This window comes from Lolium rigidum, chromosome 6 (genome assembly GCF_022539505.1).
Source record: "Lolium rigidum isolate FL_2022 chromosome 6, APGP_CSIRO_Lrig_0.1, whole genome shotgun sequence".
Lineage (NCBI taxonomy): Eukaryota > Viridiplantae > Streptophyta > Magnoliopsida > Poales > Poaceae > Lolium > Lolium rigidum.
The window spans coordinates 187,814,666-187,834,781 of NC_061513.1; the positions used below are offsets into that span (position 1 = coordinate 187,814,666).

The window sequence follows — 20,116 nt, forward strand, 5'->3', positions numbered from 1 at the left end:
GTACCCTTGGATCGTTGGGTGCTAGAGGATTGTTAATCAGGTACGCCGTGAGGTGCGTGGTTGCCCCTTCTGCTGTTTTGGACCTGATGATGCCCGCGGTGTCCATCGTCATGAAGGAGTTGGAGAGGTTTGATGTGATTTTGACTGCGTCCCTCTCCGAGAGGTGCGGGATGCGTGGCTGGTAATTTCCGCGATGTTGGTTGCTCTTGGAGCCGATGCTTCTGAGAGAGGAGAGTTCCGCCCGAAGTTCACTCGACAGGTCGGCCGCCCGCCGACGCTGGTAAAGTTCTACTTGTTCTTTTGCCAGCCGAACACGATTCTTCTCGAGGATGGCGTTGTAGGCGCTGAGGGTGCCCTGTGACACGCTAAGAGGGAGATATGTATTGTTGACCAGGGCGTTGTGGGTTGCGTTCCACTCATCCTGAGAGAGCATGACAGTGGTGCTGATGTTGCTGCCGCTGGCTTCGGCATCTGGCCGTCGGTTGTTGTCGCCGCGCCCAGTGTTGCCACCCGAAGGAATTTCAACTCCGGTCACCGTGTCGATGGCAGATCTCTGATAGAGCGCTATATGTGCAGCTGGCATGGGCGTGACGCTGTCGGTGATGCCTATGCTTTCCTCGTCAAAGGAGTACTTGATGCCACACATGAAAGGGCGGGGCATCAGATTCCAACTGGTGCCTTGTGTCGTAGCCGATGCAGTAGTACGACATCAGACCCGAGGACCCTGAGTCATCAGATCCGATGGACATCGTGGAAGATGACCTGGCTCCGCGTGATGGTGATGTCGATGGTGATGAAGAATCCGACATGATCAGCGTCACAGGAGTGGTCGATTAAGTCGCAGCCGACAGATCGCCTGCGGTTGGTGATGAAGCAGCGGACGTAGCGGCCGATGGTGTCGCGGATGCTGCAGGCCCCGAGAGGATCGGGTCGGGGAGAGGAAGAATGCCACCAGCACTGATGTTGAGGTAGATGCTCCCGATCGCCAGATCCATCCTTCCACGCAGACCTGAAAAGGTCGAGCGCGACGAGAAGGGGTGCGGGGTGAACTCGAAGGATCCGAAGCATATCGAATCCTCCAGGGCCGATGAAGGTGAAGCCGGGGAAGATGATGCCAACGTAGATGTAGCTGGTGCAATCGGAACAACCGATGTGTGTGCCTTGAACGAGCAGTTTCCCCACAGACGGCGCCAATTGACGAGGTGGCTCCTCGGCAATGCCCACGATGAGGGGCTTAGGGTTAGTGGAAGCCTGCATGTTAGCACTAGACATCGGATACCAGACAAGTAGGTGGCGAGATTTACCCAGGTTTGAGGCCCTCGTAGAGGTAATACCCTTACGTCATGCCTGTCTGATCTTGATTATAAGTGAAATCAAATACAATGGGGCAGCCGAAGGACTGCGTGGTGGTGTTCTCGCTGAGAGGCAAGGTGGCTAGGGTTTTGGTGTATGCGTGACAAGTTGAGAGAGAGATCTGGAATCCCTCTCCTGGCCTTTATATAGGAGGCCAGGACCCGGGAGTCCTGCCTGGATTTGGTTACAATACAGACATATCCCGTCTAATCTTTCCATACTTGAATCTTTCCTTGCCCTGTACTTCAAGAAATCATCTCCTTCCATCTATTCACCGCGCAACCACGTCCTAGACCTCCTTGGATTGCGGTGCTATAGATGGGCCCCTGTTGGGCCAGACGAGGTAGGACAATGTCGAGTACCCAAAGGGTAATGCCCACATCAGCCACCATCTGCCCCGACGATGGACGACGCGGTACGTTAAGTCTCATTGTCACGGTCTGGAGTGTGTCATTTATCTGACGTCCGGTGATTCATAGACCTATTGGACGGGATGCAGGGACATCGATATTGCAACCATGATCTACGGTGGCGGCTTGACCACCATGGACAACGACACCAAGGCTTGGTTCCTGAAGAAGCGTGTAAAAATCCGCGTGCGAGACGCCTGATCTGTTGTGCCCATGTCAAGCACAATGGTCTCATTGTGGACTGAATTTGGTTATCATGGTCATGTTGTGCCCATTTTGGACTACATATTGTGCCATACCATGTACGTGCACAATCTGCAGGACTTATTTGAGATCTAATTTGAGCCAATCTAATGGTTATTGTTTGGTGATATTTACTTGTTTATGCTGTTTTGGAAGATTTCAAAAAAAAAATCGCTCGGACGGACAAAATGCATCGGTCCGCTGAGAAACCCCTCGGCGCTAACGGACCCCTGGCCATTTTTGTGTCCGCGGGCTGGCGTATACAGACGGGTGCGACCAATTTTAGCGTCCCAAATGTGTCGCATGTTGGAGATGCCCTTAGCAGGCGACTCATCTATCTACTACAACAAATTTTACGACATAATGTTGAATGTAGATGGGCTGCAACCCAGTAAGGCTGCCCATGTAGTCTACAATTCCTAAAATCTCAAGGCCCATCACGTTGGCAGCTTGGGACAACCTTGGGGGACAAAGTTTAGTCCCACATTGCTAGTTGGGAGAGAGTTGGAGTGGTATATAAGGGCTTCTGTTCTAGTCATTCCAAGTGAGTGAGAATAGAAGGAGCCCTCGCGCACTCCTCCTCCTCCGCCCGCCCCGCCTCGGCTCGTCTCGTCACGCACGCACGTCACGTTTCATGACTCGAGTTCGAGTTCGAGACACACTCAAGGAAGCCTAAATTTTTGCTTGGTGCACCAACTGAGTTGGGTACGTGTCGACCTGCATGTGCATGCTCGCCGCGTGTCCCTGGCTTCCTACGCGTGGCAACGCGGTCGGTTGGCTCTCCTCCCAGGCTATACCAGGAGACATATCAGATCTGGAGTACACAGCTCTCAGAACTCTCTAGTCCGTCTCTCTCAGGAAGTTCCTTTTGCTGCGCTACTCTCTAGTCTTCCCCATCCCGGTGACTGCGTGCACAGTCTTCCGGGAGAGCAGGCCTCCGAAACTCCGTCCGTTGAGATCCTGCACCGGGAGACAGGCGATAAGGTTTTTGGGGAGTGTCTCGGCGCGACTGCTCGCTGCTGTTCGTGCTCTTCTTCGATGGTTCGGTAGCTTCATCGATAGATCCGACTACACCATGGGCGGCATCAACAATTCCCATGGTGCTGCTGCTGCGACCTTCCCGGTCGCGATGTACGTGCTTTTCCTCTCCTACCTTGCACTGGTACTTGTTCCATGTTCAGATCTGATGCATGTGCTTAGTCTGATGTGTGTGGTTAAGTATGCTTGTGCATCTGCCATGTTGTTTTCGGTAATTAATCTCACACGGAAATTGCCTAATAATCTAACACTCCAAAAACCTTATATGCTTAGGCAATTTTCACCGTCTGGTTTTGCTGCTGCGCTCAAACCGAGCCCGTTTATGGGTTCTCATTTCAAGAGATGGCAGAATAAGACCCTCTTGTGGCTCACTTCTATGGGCGTGCACCGAGTTGCGGAAGGTATTCCCAGAGGTCCGCTTAATCCTGAAGAGGATAAAGCGTTCGGGGATGCACCGTAATCTTTGTGGGTGCCATCCTAAGTGTGCTTGGAGACAAGTTGGTTGATGCTTATCTGCACATCCGAAATGGGAAGGAACTGTGGGATGCACTGGATGCTAAGTTTGGTGCTGCCGATGCCGGAGGTGAACTTGATGAGGACATCCCTACCTCACTACTACCTCCGTCATTACAAGAAGATGATCCTGCTGTGAAGCTCAAGTCCAATGAAGTCAGGATTGGACCAATGACACGAGCTCGTGCGAAGCTACTTAAACAACATGTGAATTTGTTCCTAAGTGATACTTTGATCGATAAGAACTTTATACTGCCTAAGTCCTATTATTTATGTATGATCGGGTATGAGGAGGGAGCAAGCATCGCACGAGGAGGAGAGGAGCGAACTGGACCAGAAGATGGACGTGAAGCTGGACATGGAGCTGGACATGAAGACATCCCATGGACGCGCGAGGGAGGAGCGGGAGGCATGCGCGAGAGGAGGAGATGTTCCAGCCGGCGCCAGGACCGGTCAACCGGATTTATAGCTTGTGCCAACCGGGGCGACATCCAGTAAGCCTGGAACCCCCATCCGGTCCACACCCGGCGCCAGGCCCGGTTTGAACCGAACCGGCCAGTCCCAGACCCGGTCGACCGGCCTCCAGACCGGCTGAGTCCGAGTCTGTCTCGACGAGATCTATTCTGGGTCGGTTATTTTCGTAATTTTTCGACCTGAGGTCGTCCTGAACCCCTATATAAGTGCCCAGGACATCCCCAAAGTTGCTTTACACCACGTTAAGATAAACCCTAGTTCTTAGTTGTTTGCTCTGCAAAACTATTGAATCCCTACACCATATTGCTTGATTTGTTGTAGATCTGAAAGTCTTGTGTGATCTGTTGTTCCATTGGGAATTAGTAGATTGCAACTTACCGCTTCGTGGTCGGCGGCTACGTGCGCAAGTGTGTGGAGTTGCGAATATCTTGCGGTGGTTGAGAGCTGTTGCATTGGCGACAGGGACCAATCGAGAGATCTCGTTGCGTCATACAAGTTATCATCCACTACATCGCCGTGTTCATCCGTTGTGTTCATCCCGTGATCATCATCACCACCGTTGCTTACTGAGAAGATCGGGCCACCCCTTATCATCTTGGTATCAGATTCTCGGGTTTCCTCGATAAGCCATCCACAATCCACCCCATAGTTTAGTTGTGAGTGTTTTCCTATCCAGAAAAAGGCAGAAATATTAGGGTTAGGGTTTGCCATATCTTTATATTGCACTAATTTCAAGTTTTAGTTGCTTTTCGTAGTTGTTTTTGCGTATCTTTTTCTTCCATCTAGTATTGTTAGGGTTTGTGTTTTCTCTATCATCTAGTTTATCATATCGTATCAGTTTTTGTGACTCCGAGTCCACATAGCGTACAATGTGCTTGTTCCCAACCATAGACACAGCCTATCGATATAAGTGACTAGGAACTTCCCGTAAGAGACTAGTTTTACCGCTCGATAGGCTGCTCATTAGGGTTTTGGTGCTTTGCATACTTTGTTGGCCGTGTTATCAAGGAGTTGTGTCATAAAATCAAAAAAAAATATAGAAAAGAAGCAAAAAGAGCTACATAGTTGCGTGTGTTACAAAAATAAAATACAAAAAGAAAAAGTGTGAAGTGCTAGTAAGATCAAGTGAAGGCCTAGTTTACTTTTCTGCACCTGTAGTTGAGCAATCTTGTGCCTGTTTTCATTGAGCTTTGCTAGTGTATCTCGAGTGCATTGCAACCTTTCCTCCATATAGTTGCATTGCCCCATTTATCGCCTTGTGTGAGTATCTTTGGTTGTCTACGGTCAGCGCTAGAGCTTGTTATTGGTGCAAATAGGTAGCCTACCTACAGCCCCACATATATCATGCTTTGTCGTGTGATTGTTCTTATACCCTTGATATTCGCTTCGCTACATCCGTGCACTAGTTGTTACTACAAGTGTTAAGCAACACTAATTTACTTTGGAACGGTAAGATCTCCTTTTCTTATCAGTTTTTGAGTGAGTTGTGAGAGTACCACCATATAATTTTGATTTAGTGCACTAACCTACTAATCATGTCTGCTAGTGATGCTAAACTTGTTAACCAGGAGAACAAGAATTCTGCAGATATCATTACATGGAGGGAGTATGAAGCTCTTCGTAATGAGATGTGACGTGAATTCCGCACTCAGGATGATGAGCTTAGGGGAACGGTCCAAGAGATCTCCCAGAAGCTAGATGCTACTAATGAGACCGTCACTACAATGAAAGATCAAATGACGGATATCCAACGTAATCTTCAAGCTTTGCAAATGTCTGTTGAGAACCTTACAAATCAACAGCAACAAGAGGATGAAGACCTTAAGCCTGAGGATGAAGCACCTGGTGTTGGTCGTGGTCTTGGACGAGGTAACCGTGGGCGTGGTTTTGCTGAACTTGGACGCCGTGGTCGTAGGCTTGATGAGGAAGATGGATTGGGTAAGCCCAAGTTCTCCATACCCAAGTTTGAAGGAGGGGCTGATGTTGAAGAATACCTCACTTGGAAGCTCAAGATTGAGAAGTTATGGCGCTTACATCCGAATTACACTGAAGATAGGAAGATCAAGCTTGCTTCTTCCGAATTTGATGGCTATGTATTGCGTTGGTGGGATGCACTTGTTCGTAATCGACAGGAGGATGATGAGCCACCTATTATCACATGGCGTGCTATGAAGGAGGCGATGAATTCTCGTTTTGTGCCCACTAATTATTTGCGTACGATATATGATAAGTTGACCCTATTGAGGCAAGGTGTGAAGACTGTGGATGAATACTACATGGAGATGGAGATGCTTATGCAGCGTGGCCGTGTCCGTGAGTCTCTAGAGATGACAATGCAGCCTTTTCTCAATGGCTTGAAGTATGATATCAAAGGCATTGTTCGTCATTACAGCTACACCAATATGAATCAATTGTTACATCATGCAAGAGAAGATGAATCACAAATGGTTGAAGAAGCAAAGGTTAAAGTTCGTGCTACGGGAGCTGGGCACTTCACGCCTCGTGCGCCCCCACCTATGGCGCCGGCGCCATCGACGCGCTCCGCCCCTTACTCTACTCCGCCTAGCAAGCCGGTCTCCAATGTGTCCAACGCAAAGAAGTCCGAATCTGCTGCAAGTACGAGTGGTTCTAGCATGTCTACGGCGCGCAACCGTGATATGGTTTGTCATACATGTGGTGGCAAGGGTCACTTCAAGAGAGATTGTCCTAACCGAAAAGTCATGATTATCAATGAGGACAATGAGTATGAGACTGGAGATGATGTTGATCCTAATGCTCCAGAAGATGATGACTATGACACTGATGGTGAAGATGCATATCCATCTGATGCTCGCACTATTGTTGTGTCGCGGCGTGCTCTTAATGTGTTGCCAAGTGCATCTACTCAGCGCTGCAATTTGTTCCAAACAAAAGCTTTATTTGGTCCTGACAAGGCTTGCAAGGTCATTATTGATGGCGGGAGTTGCCGCAATTTAGCAAGCAAGGAGTTGTGTACCAAGCTGAAGTTGAAGTATCTTCCGCACCCGCATCCATACTATATTCAGTGGTTGAGCGACAATGGTGAGATGAAGGTAAACCACATGGTGCGTGTTGAGTTTGAGATTGGATCGTATAAGGATTGCATTGATTTTGATGTGGTTCCTATGACGGTGTGTCACCTACTATTGGGTCGGCCTTGGCTCTATGACCGTTCTGTGCAACACAATGGCCGTGCCAATACATATCACTTGGAGTTCAAGGGCAAGAAGATTAACTTGCAGCCTATGTCACCACAACAGATTGTAAATGAGTCTCGTCAGAAGATTGAAGTAAACTTGGAGGATGCACCTCTAGATAGGCGAGAGAATTGTAATGTCGTGAGTGATATAACGAAAGGTGAGAGAGTGAATTCCTTAGTGCTTTTAGCCACCAAAGAAGACATGAGAGAATTTAGTGAGGATCCTACAACCATGCCTCGTGTGCTCTTGTACAGGGGTACGGTTTTGGTTTCTAATGACATGACCCCTCTTCCTCTTGGTGTTTCTAATGTTTTGCAGGAATTCGGTGACGTGTTTCCGAAGGAGGTACCCGCAGGACTACCACCATTGCGTGGTATTGAGCATCAAATTGACTTGATCCCTGGAGCCTCGCTGCCCAATAGGGCGCCATATAGAACAAATCCCGAAGAGACGAAGGAAATACAGAAGCAAGTACAAGCGCTACTCGACAAAGGTTATCCGCATAAGCCTTAGTCCTTGTGTTGTTCTTGTTATTTTAGTTCCTAAGAAAGATGGTACATGGCGTATGTGCGTAGATTGTAGAGCGATTAACAACATTACTATTCGATATCGTCATCCTATTCCCCGTTTAGAGGATATGCTAGATGAATTGAGTGGTGCTGCTGTTTTCTCTAAAATTGATTTGCGTAGTGGTTATCATCAAATTAAGATGAAAGAAGGGGATGAATGGAAAACAGCCTTTAAAACAAAATTTGGTTTATATGAGTGTTTAGTAATGCCTTTTGGGTTAACTAATGCACCTAGCACCTTCATGAGATTGATGAACCATGTTTTGCGTGATTTTATTGGCAAGTTTGTGGTTGTGTACTTTGATGATATATTAATCTACAGCCGCAATGGATCTGATCATACTATACATATTCGACATGTTTTGCAAGTGTTGCGTGATAATAAACTCTATGGTAATCTTGAGAAGTGCACATTTTGCAAAGATAAGGTCATATTTCTTGGTTATGTTGTCTCTAAGCATGGAGTAGAAGTAGATGAGTCTAAAATTGAAGCTATTCAAAATTGTCCTACTCCCATGAATGTGAGTCAAGTAAGAAGTTTTCATGGTCTAGCTGGGTTTTATAGAAGAATTGTGCCCAACTTTAGTACTATTGCTGCACCTTTAAATGACTTGACTAAAAAGGGTGTTGTTTTTGAGTGGGGCGCAGCCCAAGATCATGCATTTGATGAACTGAAACGATTGTTAACTTCTGCACCATTGTTTGCACTTCCTGATTTCAATAAGAAATTTGAGATTGAATGTGATGCTAGTGGTATTGGAATTGGTGGTGTGTTGATGCAAGAGGGTCGCCCAATTGCATATTTTTCCGAGAAGCTAGTGCGGTGCTAAGTTGAACTATCTTATATATGATAAAGAATTGTATGCTTTAATTAGAGTTCTTGAGGTTTGGCAACATTATTTGTGGTCAAAAGAATTTATCATACATTCTGATCATGAAGCTTTAAAATATCTGAAAGCTCAATCTACTTTGCATAAGCGTCTAGCTAAGCGGGTTGAGTTCATTGAGTCTTTTCCATACATTATTAAGCATAAGAAGGGAAAAGATAATATTGTTGCTGATGCTCTATCTAAGAAGAATATGCTATTAACTCAACTTGATGTTAAAATTCCTGGTTTAGAGATACTATGTGATTTGTATGCCACTGATCATGATTTTGTTGAACCATATCGCTTATGTGCTCTTGGTAAAGCATGGGAAAAATATCACATACATGATGGGTTCTTGTTTCGAGCTAACAAACTATGTGTTCCAGAATCGTCTGTGCGTTTGCTCTTATTGCAGGAATCTCATGCTGGAGGTTTGATGGGTCACTGGGCGTGAGAAGACGCTACTCATGCTAGCTGACCACTTTTATTGGCCAAAGATGAGGCGGGATGTGGACAAGTATGTGAAGAGGTGCATTACTTGCAACAAGTCCAAGTCCAAGCTGAAGCCTCACGGTTTGTATACTCCTTTACCGGCACCTACTACACCTTGGGGGGATATTAGTATGGATTTTGTGTTGGGTTTGCCGCGTACTAAAAGAGGCCATGATTCTATATTTGTGGTAGTGGATAGATTCTCTAAGATGTCACACTTTATTGCCTGCCACAAGAGCGACGATGCATCGCATATTGCTAACCTGTTTTTCAGGAAGATTGTACGTCTACATGGAGTCCCGAAGACTATTATTTCTGATCGTGACGTGAAGTTTATGAGCTACTTCTGGAAGACGATGTGGAGAAAGCTGGGGACGAAGCTACTTTTCAGTACTACTTGTAATCCCCAAACTGATGGTCAAACTGAAGTTGTGAATAGAACATTGTCACAACTGTTGAGATCCATGATCAAGAAGAACCTGAAGGAATGGGAAGAGTGTTTGCCGCGTGTGGAGTTTGCTTACAACAGGGCAGTACATTCTACCACGGAGCTGTGTCCTTTTGAGGTGGTGTATGGTTTTAAACCCATTACTCCGCTTGATTTGTTGCCTCTACCCATACATGAGAGAGTCAATATGGAGGCATCCAAGAGGGCAGATTTTGTGAGAAAGATTCATGTGAAGACTAAAGAGTTGATCGAGAAGAAAGGCAAGAGCAATGCTGCAAGGATGAACAAGAAGCGCAAGGAGATATTATTCAAGCCTGGTGATATGGTCTGGGTACATTTTTGCAAGGATAGGTTCCCGAAGCTGCGGAAGTCCAAGTTGCTTCCTCGTGGTGCTGGTCCTTACAAAGTGCTTGCCAAGATCAATGATAATGCATACTCGATAGATCTTCCAGTTGATGAGTTTGGTGTCAGTAATTCTTTTAATGTTGCTGATTTGACACCATATGACGGAGAAGACCTTGGAGCGTCGAGGTCGACGCCTTTTGAAGGGGGGGATGATGAGGACATCCCTACCTCACTACTACCTCCGTCATTACAAGAAGATGATCCTGCTGTGAAGCTCAAGTCCAATGAAGTCAGGATTGGACCAATGACACGAGCTCGTGCGAAGCTACTTAAACAACGGGTGAATTTGTTCCTAAGTGATACTTTGATCGATGAGAACTTTATACTGCCTAAGTCCTATTATTTTTGTATGATCAGGTATGAGGAGGGACCAAGCATCGCACGAGGAGGAGAGGAGCAGCTGGAGCAGAAGATGGACGTGAAGCTGGACATGGAGCTGGACATGAAGACATCCCATGGACGCGCGAGGGAGGAGCGGGAGGCATGCGCGAGAGGAGGAGATGTTCCAGCCGGCGCCAGGACCGGTCAACCGGCCGTACCGCCGGGCCGCCCGGTCCCAGGGCCGGTCCGACCGGCCCCCATGCCGGATCCATCCGGTTTCAACCGGATTTCTGGCTTGTGCCAACCGGGGCGACATCCAGTAAGCCTGGAACCCCCATCCGGTCCACACCCGGCGCCAGGCCCGGTTTGAACCGGACCGGCCGGTCCCAGACCCGGTCGACCGGCCTCCAGACCGGCCGAGTCCAAGTTTGTCTCGACCAGATCTATTGTGGGTCGGTTATTTTCGTACTTTTTCGACCTAAGGTCGTCCTGAACCCCTATATAAGTGCCCAGGACGTCCCCAAAGTTGCTTTAGACCACGTTTAAGATAAACCGTAGTTCTTAGTTGTTTGCTCTGCAAAACTATTGAATCCCTACACCATATTGCTTGATTTGGTGTAGATCTGAAAGTCTTGTGTGATCTGTTGTTCCATTGGGAATTATTAGATTGCAACTTACCGCTTCGTGGTCGGCGGCTACGTGCGCAAGTTTGTGGAGTTGCGAATATCTTGCAGGGTTGAGAGCTGTTGCATTGGCGACAGGGACCAATCGAGAGATCTCGTTGCGTCATACAAGTTATCATCCACTACATCATCGTGTTCATCCGCTGTGTTCATCCCGTGATCATCATCACCACCGTTGCTTACTGAGAAGATCGGGCCACCCCTTATCAGAACTGTATGCCATGGAGCAGTTCAATCACTACAGAATGGTTGAGAACCGATCTGTAGTAGAACAGGCTCATGAGATACAGATCATGGCAAAGGAACTTGAGCTCCTCAAGTGTGTGCTACCGGAAAAATTTGTCGCGGGATGCATTGTCGCTAAGCTTCCCCCTTCATGGAGGAACTTTGCCACTTCTCTGAAACATCAGAGGCATGAGTTCTCTGTTGAGAATATCATGGGCTCTCCGGATGTTGAGGAGAAGGCGAGGACAAAAGAAAAACACACTTGGAGGAACCGAGGGACGTTCTAGCTGCCAATATGGTGCAGAAAAATGCCCACAAGTCCAAGGGAAAGAACAAGGGAGTCTCCCAGACTACCAACTTCAAGAAGAAGGGGAAAACAGAGAAGAAAGATCCTTGCTGGGTGTGTGGCGAGACGGGCCATTGGGCTAATTGCTGTCCACAACGCAAAGGAAAGAAAGGTTAGGCTGGACAAAACTCAAATTCTGTCAACATGGTCATTGGCAACACCGGTGAAGGAACTACAGGGTATGGTAATATATTACCTACTGTTCTTTCGGTGTTTCAGCCCACAGAATGGCGGGTTGATACAGGTGCCAATGTTCATGTGTGTGCTGACATCTCCATATTTACCTCTTATCAGGCCCGAGGTTCCTCAGTAATGATGGGGAATGGGTTACATGCTACTGTTCGTGGTGTTGGCACGGTAGATCTGAAGTTTAATTCGGGAAAGATCGTGCAAGCGAAGAACGCTGCTTGCATGTCCCTTCTATCAAGAAGAATCTCGTTAGTGGCTCCAGTCTTATGAAAGATGGGTTTAAGTTGGTGTTTGAGTCCAATAAAGTTGTACTGTCTAAGTATGGAACTTTTCTTGGAAAGGGCTATGAATGTGAGGGAATGTTTTGCTTCTCTCTAGAAGACTTCTGTGATAATGTTGTGAACCATGTAAGCACTAGTGTTAATGAAACTAATGTTTGGCATTAACGACTTTGTCATGTTAATTTCGGTTGTATGTCGCGGCTTGCTGATATGAGTTTAATTCCGAAATTCACCTTTGTCAAAGGCTCTAAGTGTCATGCTTGTGTGCAAGCAAAGCAGCCTCGCAAGCCTCACAAGCCTGCGAAGGAAAGAAACTTGGCACCACTAGAGCTCATACATTCAGATCTATGTGAGATGAATGGTGAGTTGACAAGAGGTGGAAAGAAATATTTCATGACTTTGATTGATGATTCCACTAGGTACTGTTATGTGTATCTCCTGAAAACTAAAGATGAGGCTCTTGATTTCTTTAAAATCTATAAGGCTGAAGTTGAGAACCAACTTGAAAGAAAGATAAAAAGGGTTCGGTCCGATCGTGGTGGAGAGTACTTTTCTAATGAGTTCAATTTATTTTGTGCGGAACATGGTATAATCCATGAGAGGACGCCTCACAATTCCCCACAATCCAATGGGATTGCGGAAAGGAAAAAACCGTACTCTAACAGATTTGGTTAACGCCATATTAGATGTTTCGGGTTTATCCAAGGAATGGTGGGGGAGGCTATATTGACTTTGTGTCATGTCCTAAACCGTGTTCCAACCAAGAATAAAGAGATTACCCCTTATGAGGAATGGGAAAAGAAAAGGCCATCACTCTCCTACCTACGAACTTGGGGCTGTTTGGCTAAAGTTAATTTGCCAATCACCAAGAAGCGAAAGCTTGGACCAAAAACCGTGGACTGTGTCTTTCTTGGCTATGCTGCCCATAGCATTGCTTATAGATTTCTTGTGGTGAAATCTGGAGTGGACGACATGAATGTTGGTACCATCTTTGAATCAAGAGATGCTACATTCTTTGAGGATATATTTCCTATGAGAGATATGCATGGCATGTCTAGTTGGGAATCTGATCCAATACATGAAACTCCCATGGAGTCTGATGAGGAATCTGATGATGAGAGTTCAGATTCTGATGAAGATGACAATGAAGCTCCCACAAGGACTAAGAGACAAAGGATTGCAAAATCTTTTGGTAATGATTTCATTGTGTATCTTGTGGATGATACTCCCACTACCATTTCAGAAGCTCTCGCATCTCCAGATGAGACTACTGGAAGGAAGCGGTTCAAAGCGAGATGGATTTCATCTTGGCTAATGGAACGTGGAAGTTAACTGAGCGTCCTTATGGGTGCAAACCTGTAGGATGTAAATGGGTATTTAAGAAGAAGCTTCGAGCTGATGGTACTATTGAGAAGTACAAAGCTCGGCTTGTAGCCAAAGGCTATACCCAAAAGGAAGGCGAAGATTTCTTCGATACCTACTCACCTGTGGCGAGATTGACCACAATTCGTGTAGTACTGTCATTGGTTGCCTCACACGGTCTTCTTGTTCATCAAATGGACGTTAAGACGGCTTTCCTAAATGGAGAGTTGGACGAGGAAATTTACATGAAACAGTCTGATGGTTTCGTACTAGAAGGTCAAGAAAGAAAGGTGTGTAAATTAAAGAAATCTTTGTATGGTCTCAAACAAGCACCCAAACAATGGCATGAGAAGTTTGAAAGAACTTTGACATCTATGGGCTTTGTTGTTAATGAAGCCGACAAATGTGTGTACTAACGCCATGGTGGGGGTGAGGGAGTTGTCCTATGCTTGTATGTGGATGACATACTAATTTTTGGGACAAGTCTCAAAGTGACTGAGGAGGTAAAAACCTTCTTATCTTAGTGTTTCGAGATGAAAGATCTTGGAGAAGCTGATGTCATATTGAACATCAAGTTATTGAGAGATGGGAATAATGGGATTACACTTGTGCAGTCTCATTATGTTGAGAAGGTGTTGAGCAGATTTGGCTATGCTGATTGCAAATCTTCTCTCACACCTTATGATCCTAGTGTCTTGCTTCGAAAGAATGAAAAGGCAACTAGAGATCAATTAAGATACTCTCAAATCATTGGTTCACTCATGTATTTAGCTTGCGCTACGAGGCCTGATATCTCGTTTGCTGTATGCAAACTTAGCCGGTTTGTGGCCAACCCGGGAGATGATCATTGGCATGCTCTTGAGAGAGTGATGCGCTATTTAAAGGGAACCATGAGTTAAGGAATTCATTACACCGGGTATCCAAGAGGACTTGAAGGGTATAGTGATTCCAATTGGATTTGAGATGCTAAGATGAAGGCCACAATTGGATATGTTTTCACTCTTGGTGGTGGCGCTGTTTCCTGGAAGTCTTGCAAGCAGACCATCTTAACGAGGTCAACTATGGAAGCAGAACTCACAGCATTAGATACAGCTACTGTCGAAGCGGAATGGCTTCGTGAGCTCTTGATGGACTTGCCTATGGTTGAAAAACCCAATTCCGGCCATCCTCATGAACTGTGATAATCAAACTGTGATTATCAAAGTGAAAAGTTCTAAGGATAATATGAAAAGTTCCAAACATAACAAGAGGAGATTGAAGTCTGTCAGAAAACTGAAAAACTCCGGAGTAATAGCATTGGATTATGTCCAAAGTGCTAAAAACCCGAGGGGCCGAGGAGTATGAAGAACTCCGGAGATTGACAATGTCTTACTAGAGATTATGTCATAGTGTGGGAGATTTGGGTGAATCTCTAGTAAGCTCATGAAGGGCCGAGGAGTATGACTTATAAGCTCCACCCGAGGGGAAGGCTATGGTAGCCTAGTACCGTGCCGGCATTGAGTGAAACTTGCTGCACAAAGACAGACAATTCAAGGCATAGTGCATTGTTCGAGCTTGTAGTCAAGCGTAGCTCCTTGCCTAAGTGGAAGTTCAACTTAACAGTCTCCACTGAAGTGCAGGTATATTAAACAGTGAATGGAACTAATGCGTCATCTGATGTGCATATGAGATCTGGTGGGGGATTGTTGAATGTAGATGGGTTGCAGCCCAGTAAGGCAGCCCATGTAGTCTACAATTGCTGAAATCTCAAGGCCCATCACGTTGGCAGCTTGGGACAGCCTTGGGGGACAAAGTTTAGTCCCACATTGCTAGTTGGGAGAGAGTTGGAGTGGTATATAAGGGTTGATGTTCTAGTCACTCCAAGTGAGTGGGAATAGAAGGAGCCCTCGCGCACTCCTCCTCCTCCGCCCGCCCCGCCTCGGCTCGGCTCGGCTCGTCTCGTCACGCACGCACGTCACGTTTCGTGACTCGAGTTCGAATTCGAGACACACTCAAGGAAGCCTAAATTTTTTGCTTGGTGCACCAACTGAGTTGGGTACGTGTCGACCTACATGTGCATGCTCGCCGCGTGTCCCTAGCTTCCTACGCGTGGCAACGCGGTCGGTCGGCTCTCCTCCCAGGCTATACCAGGAGACATATCAGATCTGGAGTACACAACTCTCAGAACTCTCTAGTCTGTCTCTCTCACGAAGTTCCTTTTGCTGCGCTACTCTCTAGTCTTCTCCATCCCGGCGACTGCGTGCACAACCGTCCGGGAGAGCAGGTCTCCGAAACTCCGTCCGTTGAGATCCTGCACCGGGAGACGGGCGATAAGGTTTTTGGGGAGCGTCTCGGCGCGACTGCTCGCTGATGTTCGTGCTCTTCTTCAACGGTTCGGCTGCTTCATCGACAGATCCGACTACACCATGGGCGACATCAACAATTCCCATGGTGCTGCTGTTGCGATCTTCCCGGTCGCGATGTACGTGTTTTTCTCTCCTACCTTTCACTGGTACTTGTTCCATGTTCAGATCTGATGCATGTGCTTAGTCTGATGTGTGTGGTTAAGTATGCTTGTGCATCTGTCATGTTGTTTTCGGTAATTAATCTCACACAAAAATTGCCTAATAATCTAACACATAAAGATCTGCCTCGCCCTAGTGATGGAGGGGTGAGGACGGGCTTGTAGTCGTTGCTAGGTGCTTCAAAAAGCAGTTTGTAAATTTTATTACTTTTATATTTTCTTGTACAGTTGTGCATTTGATGAGGATTATGATAAATCGTTGGACTTTTGCAAAATAAAAAAAACTAACCCTGCGCGAAACTAATGTCTCATTTGACACCTGTGAAACCATTTTCATATCGGACGCATGGGTTCGACGCAGGGAGGGTGAAGCCGTCTATAGTGCAGATTGATGCCAAAGATGGTAGGCGCCCCGGTGAGGTCGGTGCCAAGCATATCGAGCCATTTCGTGCATAGCTTTGTTGGCTTCATTCTTGTTGGCGCCAAAGGTAGTTGTCAGATTGGAAATAGTTTCACCGATACATTAGTTTGCTAAAATATCAGATTTGTCAAAAAGGTAAAAAAAATAGAAATTTAACACAACATCTCTGCTACTCATTACGAAGAGAGCCGAGACGCAGCACTGCAGCAGCAGCACTCCATTGCGTTGCATGGCCACTCCCACTCCACTTGGGCAGGGCGCCTCTTTACCAAAAGCACAACATCGGCCCGGCCCCAGGTAAATTACTTATTCCCTCGCCCTCAACTCAATTGCCTCATGCTGCAAAGCCCCATGCTTTGTCGGGCCGACCCCCTCCCTCCCTCCCTTCCTCCCCAGTTAATCCCAACACCATTCTCTCCTCTTAACCTTGAGCGTAGCAGTGAGTGATGGATATATACCTCCGTGTGCACTCGTCGGGCAGGGCCTTGGAGGGAGAGATCTTTGCTTAGAGGGAGGACGAGTGCTCCTTGTTCGGTTCTTCTTTCCTCCTCCTCCTCTTCTTCGGGAAAAGGGATTTGTTGCGTGCAAACGAGTGTTCTCTACCTCAGAGCTGCCGCTGGCCACTGCCACTGCCACTGCCAGTGGAGTGGACAGGTTCCGTGCTCCAACTCCCAAGCAAACAGCGGCAGGCACCGACCAGCCAGCCAATGTATTCCTCTTGGCACAGGAGCAGCAGCAGCAGCGAGAAGACGCCGCCGTGCTGCCCGTGCAGGAAGCTTCACGGGCCCAGAATCCCACACTGATGGCCGCGCCTTGCGCTCCGTCTCCTCCCGCTGCCGCTGTCGTTGTCCTCTTCCTGCTGCTGCTCCATTTCTTGGTTATTGGCGAGTGCACAGCGGCGGCGGCGGCGAACGTGACGTTCCGGCCGGGCGACGAGCTCCGCAGGTACAAGCGGGTCCAGGCGCTCCTCAGAAGGCTCAACAAGCCGTCTCTACGGACGATACAGGTATGTCTCCTCGGTTCCTTGTTGTACTGCAATACGCGTTGTCCTCATTCTTGGTGCAATTCGTGCCTCGTATGCCGGAGAAAGTTTTTTTAGATAAAATGCCGGAGAAAGTTTAACGGTGAGCTTTGGCTCATGGCAGAGCCCCGACGGCGACGTCATCGACTGCGTGCCGGCGCACCTGCAGCCGGCGTTCGACCACCCGAGGCTTCGGGGACAGAGGCCACTGGTAAAGCATTCATTCGCGGGCAGCCTTCTTCATGTTTCTTTCGCGCGCGCGTGTTAATACAAAATCCCAGGCAAATGATTGACCAAGAAGCTCTGCTCCTGCCAATTCTCGCAGGGCCCGCCGGTGCGGCCGAGCGGACACCACCGCCGCCCCAATGACACGGCGGACGCCGGCGGACAGCTCTGGGCAGCGTCCGGCGCGTCGTGCCCGAAAGGGTCTGTGCCCGTCAGGAGGATCACGGAGGCCGACGTCCTCCGCGCCAGCTCTGCTAGGAGATTCGGACGGGCGCCCACGGCCAGAGTACGGCGTGACTCCGTCTCCGGCGGCCACGAGGTGCGCAGTCTATCTATTCTTCTGTCACTCCTCCCTCGTCACTCCGTTTTGCAAGAGCAGAGGCACTCTGCAGCTAGGAGCAGCATCTGCAAAGGTGTCGCTCACGCTAGTCAGCTTCAAACGTCCCATCGACCAGTGCCATGATGCCATCCACTGATCGCAAGGACAGGGGTACATTCAGCGCACAGCTTTTAACCTCGTGGATTTGACCCGACTTTGATTGGGGCGCCATTGCTTTTACTGCTCCGAGCTAACATCAGCAGAGAGCATTGATCCGAGTGTCGCTCCTCTCATCTGCATTTTGGCTCTCGTTAGGTGCAGATTAATTGATATCGATAATTAGTGTTGGGCAACAGTCAATTCAATTTTGCTAGCGCGCGATAGTAATTTGATAAGTAGCTGATGGGATGAAATGGTGGGTGGATGCAGCACGCGGTGGGGTACGTCGCCGGCGAGGAGTACTACGGCGCCCGGGCGAGCATCAACGTGTGGGCGCCGACGGTGAGCACGGCGACGGAGTTCAGCCTGTCGCAGATCTGGGTCATCGGCGGCTCCTTCGGCAACGACCTCAACACCATCGAGGCCGGATGGCAGGTACATAGCACGACCATTGCGGGCGGCGATTGCGTATCGTCCGTTCCTCTCTGGTCTCCGTTTCTTGGGACGGGACAACAAAGCAGTCTCCTCCTCTGTTAACAGTTGCTGTCATGCTCTTTGTCTGAAACAGGTGAGCCCGCAGCTGTATGGGGACAACTCGCCCAGGTTCTTCACTTACTGGACGGTAATTATCCAAACTGCTGACCGAATATATCACACACATGAACATCCATTCGAATTGCTAATTCGATGCTGGCATTGCAGTCGGACGCGTACCAGACGACGGGTTGCTACAACCTGCTGTGCTCCGGGTTCGTGCAGACCAACAGCCGGATCGCCATGGGTGCTGCCATCTCGCCCACGTCCGGCTACAAGGGCGGGCAGTTCGACATCAGCCTGCTGATCTGGAAGGACCCCAACCACGGCAACTGGTGGCTGGAGTTCGGGTCCGGGGAGCTGGTGGGGTACTGGCCGTCCTTCCTCTTCAGCCACCTCGCATCGCACGCCAGCATGGTGCAGTTCGGCGGCGAGGTGGTGGACACGCGCGCCGACGGGGCGCACACGGCCACGCAGATGGGCAGCGGCCACTTCCCCGGGGAGGGCTTCGGCCGCTCCTCCTACTTCCGCAACCTGGAGGTGGTGGACTGGGACAACAGCCTCATCCCGCTCACCACCTTCCGCGTCACCGCCGACCGCCCGAACTGCTACGACATCCAGGGCGGCGTCAACGCCGTCTGGGGGAACTACTTCTACTACGGAGGACCGGGGAGGAACGTCAGGTGCACCTAGCTTGCTTTGACAATTGCCATTGCCATTGCCATTGCCACGGGAGGAGGAGGAGGCCGGATCATACTGCTACATGTTTTTTTCTTTTTCTTTTGGGATTTAATCAAGGATGTACTGTACTATCGGTCGTCTTTGCTGGTCTTTTATACAGGAGTAATTTGTTTTCTCAGAGGTTCTGTTCTCAAAAAGTTGGGAATCGGTACGCTGATCGATCAGCTAGTGAGGTACTCTACTTGTACAAGATCGATCTCCCGAACAATGTAGCCAAGTCAGTACATACATGCACCAACACATTGTTTAGTGCCAGGCCTTGTGTCTTTTGTCCCCATGTCTTGCTCAAACGGCTTAGAGACAGACACCCTTCAACGCCACGCAAAATCATCGCCTGGCCCGTCGATCTCCGCACCAACAATTGAAGCAAGACGCAATCCGGTTAGATACACCACGCCCACCTCGATGGGGAAACAATCCATCGATCGGTTGGATGGAATTAGCCGTAGAAGCACTAGGGTATCTCTCCAGAAACTGTAGGGAGTATATATGCATGCAACTTTTCTCGATCGATCTCCTTTTGCTCCCCAATGCATTTGTCCCTTCCTTGGCCTTGAAGCTTCCACCCATGTTTCGTTGCAGTAAAGCACAAGCATCTACTGATTCACATCCATTTTTCCAGCCTCTCACCTGGACCACACGCCCCCGAGCTAGCTCTTCCAGTTTTAGGGGTAACTAGATGACCTGTTGCGCTATCGCGCAAAATGGCAGAATCAAGTCAGAATTTAAACTATAAGTTCTTAAGAATTAGTCC

General features: G+C 48.3%; 1 protein-coding gene across 1 annotated transcript; it reads left to right on the forward strand.

The window, feature by feature from the left end:
* Positions 1-11,136: 11,136 nt before the first annotated feature.
* On the forward strand, positions 11,137-19,457 carry LOC124665925 (the record flags this gene model as incomplete). Its single annotated transcript, XM_047203275.1, has 7 exons — positions 11,137-11,170; positions 17,260-17,369; positions 17,509-17,595; positions 17,710-17,928; positions 18,358-18,522; positions 18,656-18,709; positions 18,790-19,457. Coding segments are annotated over 7 exons (1,194 nt in total), but the record flags the coding sequence as incomplete, so codon positions are not given.
* Positions 19,458-20,116: the final 659 nt, after the last annotated feature.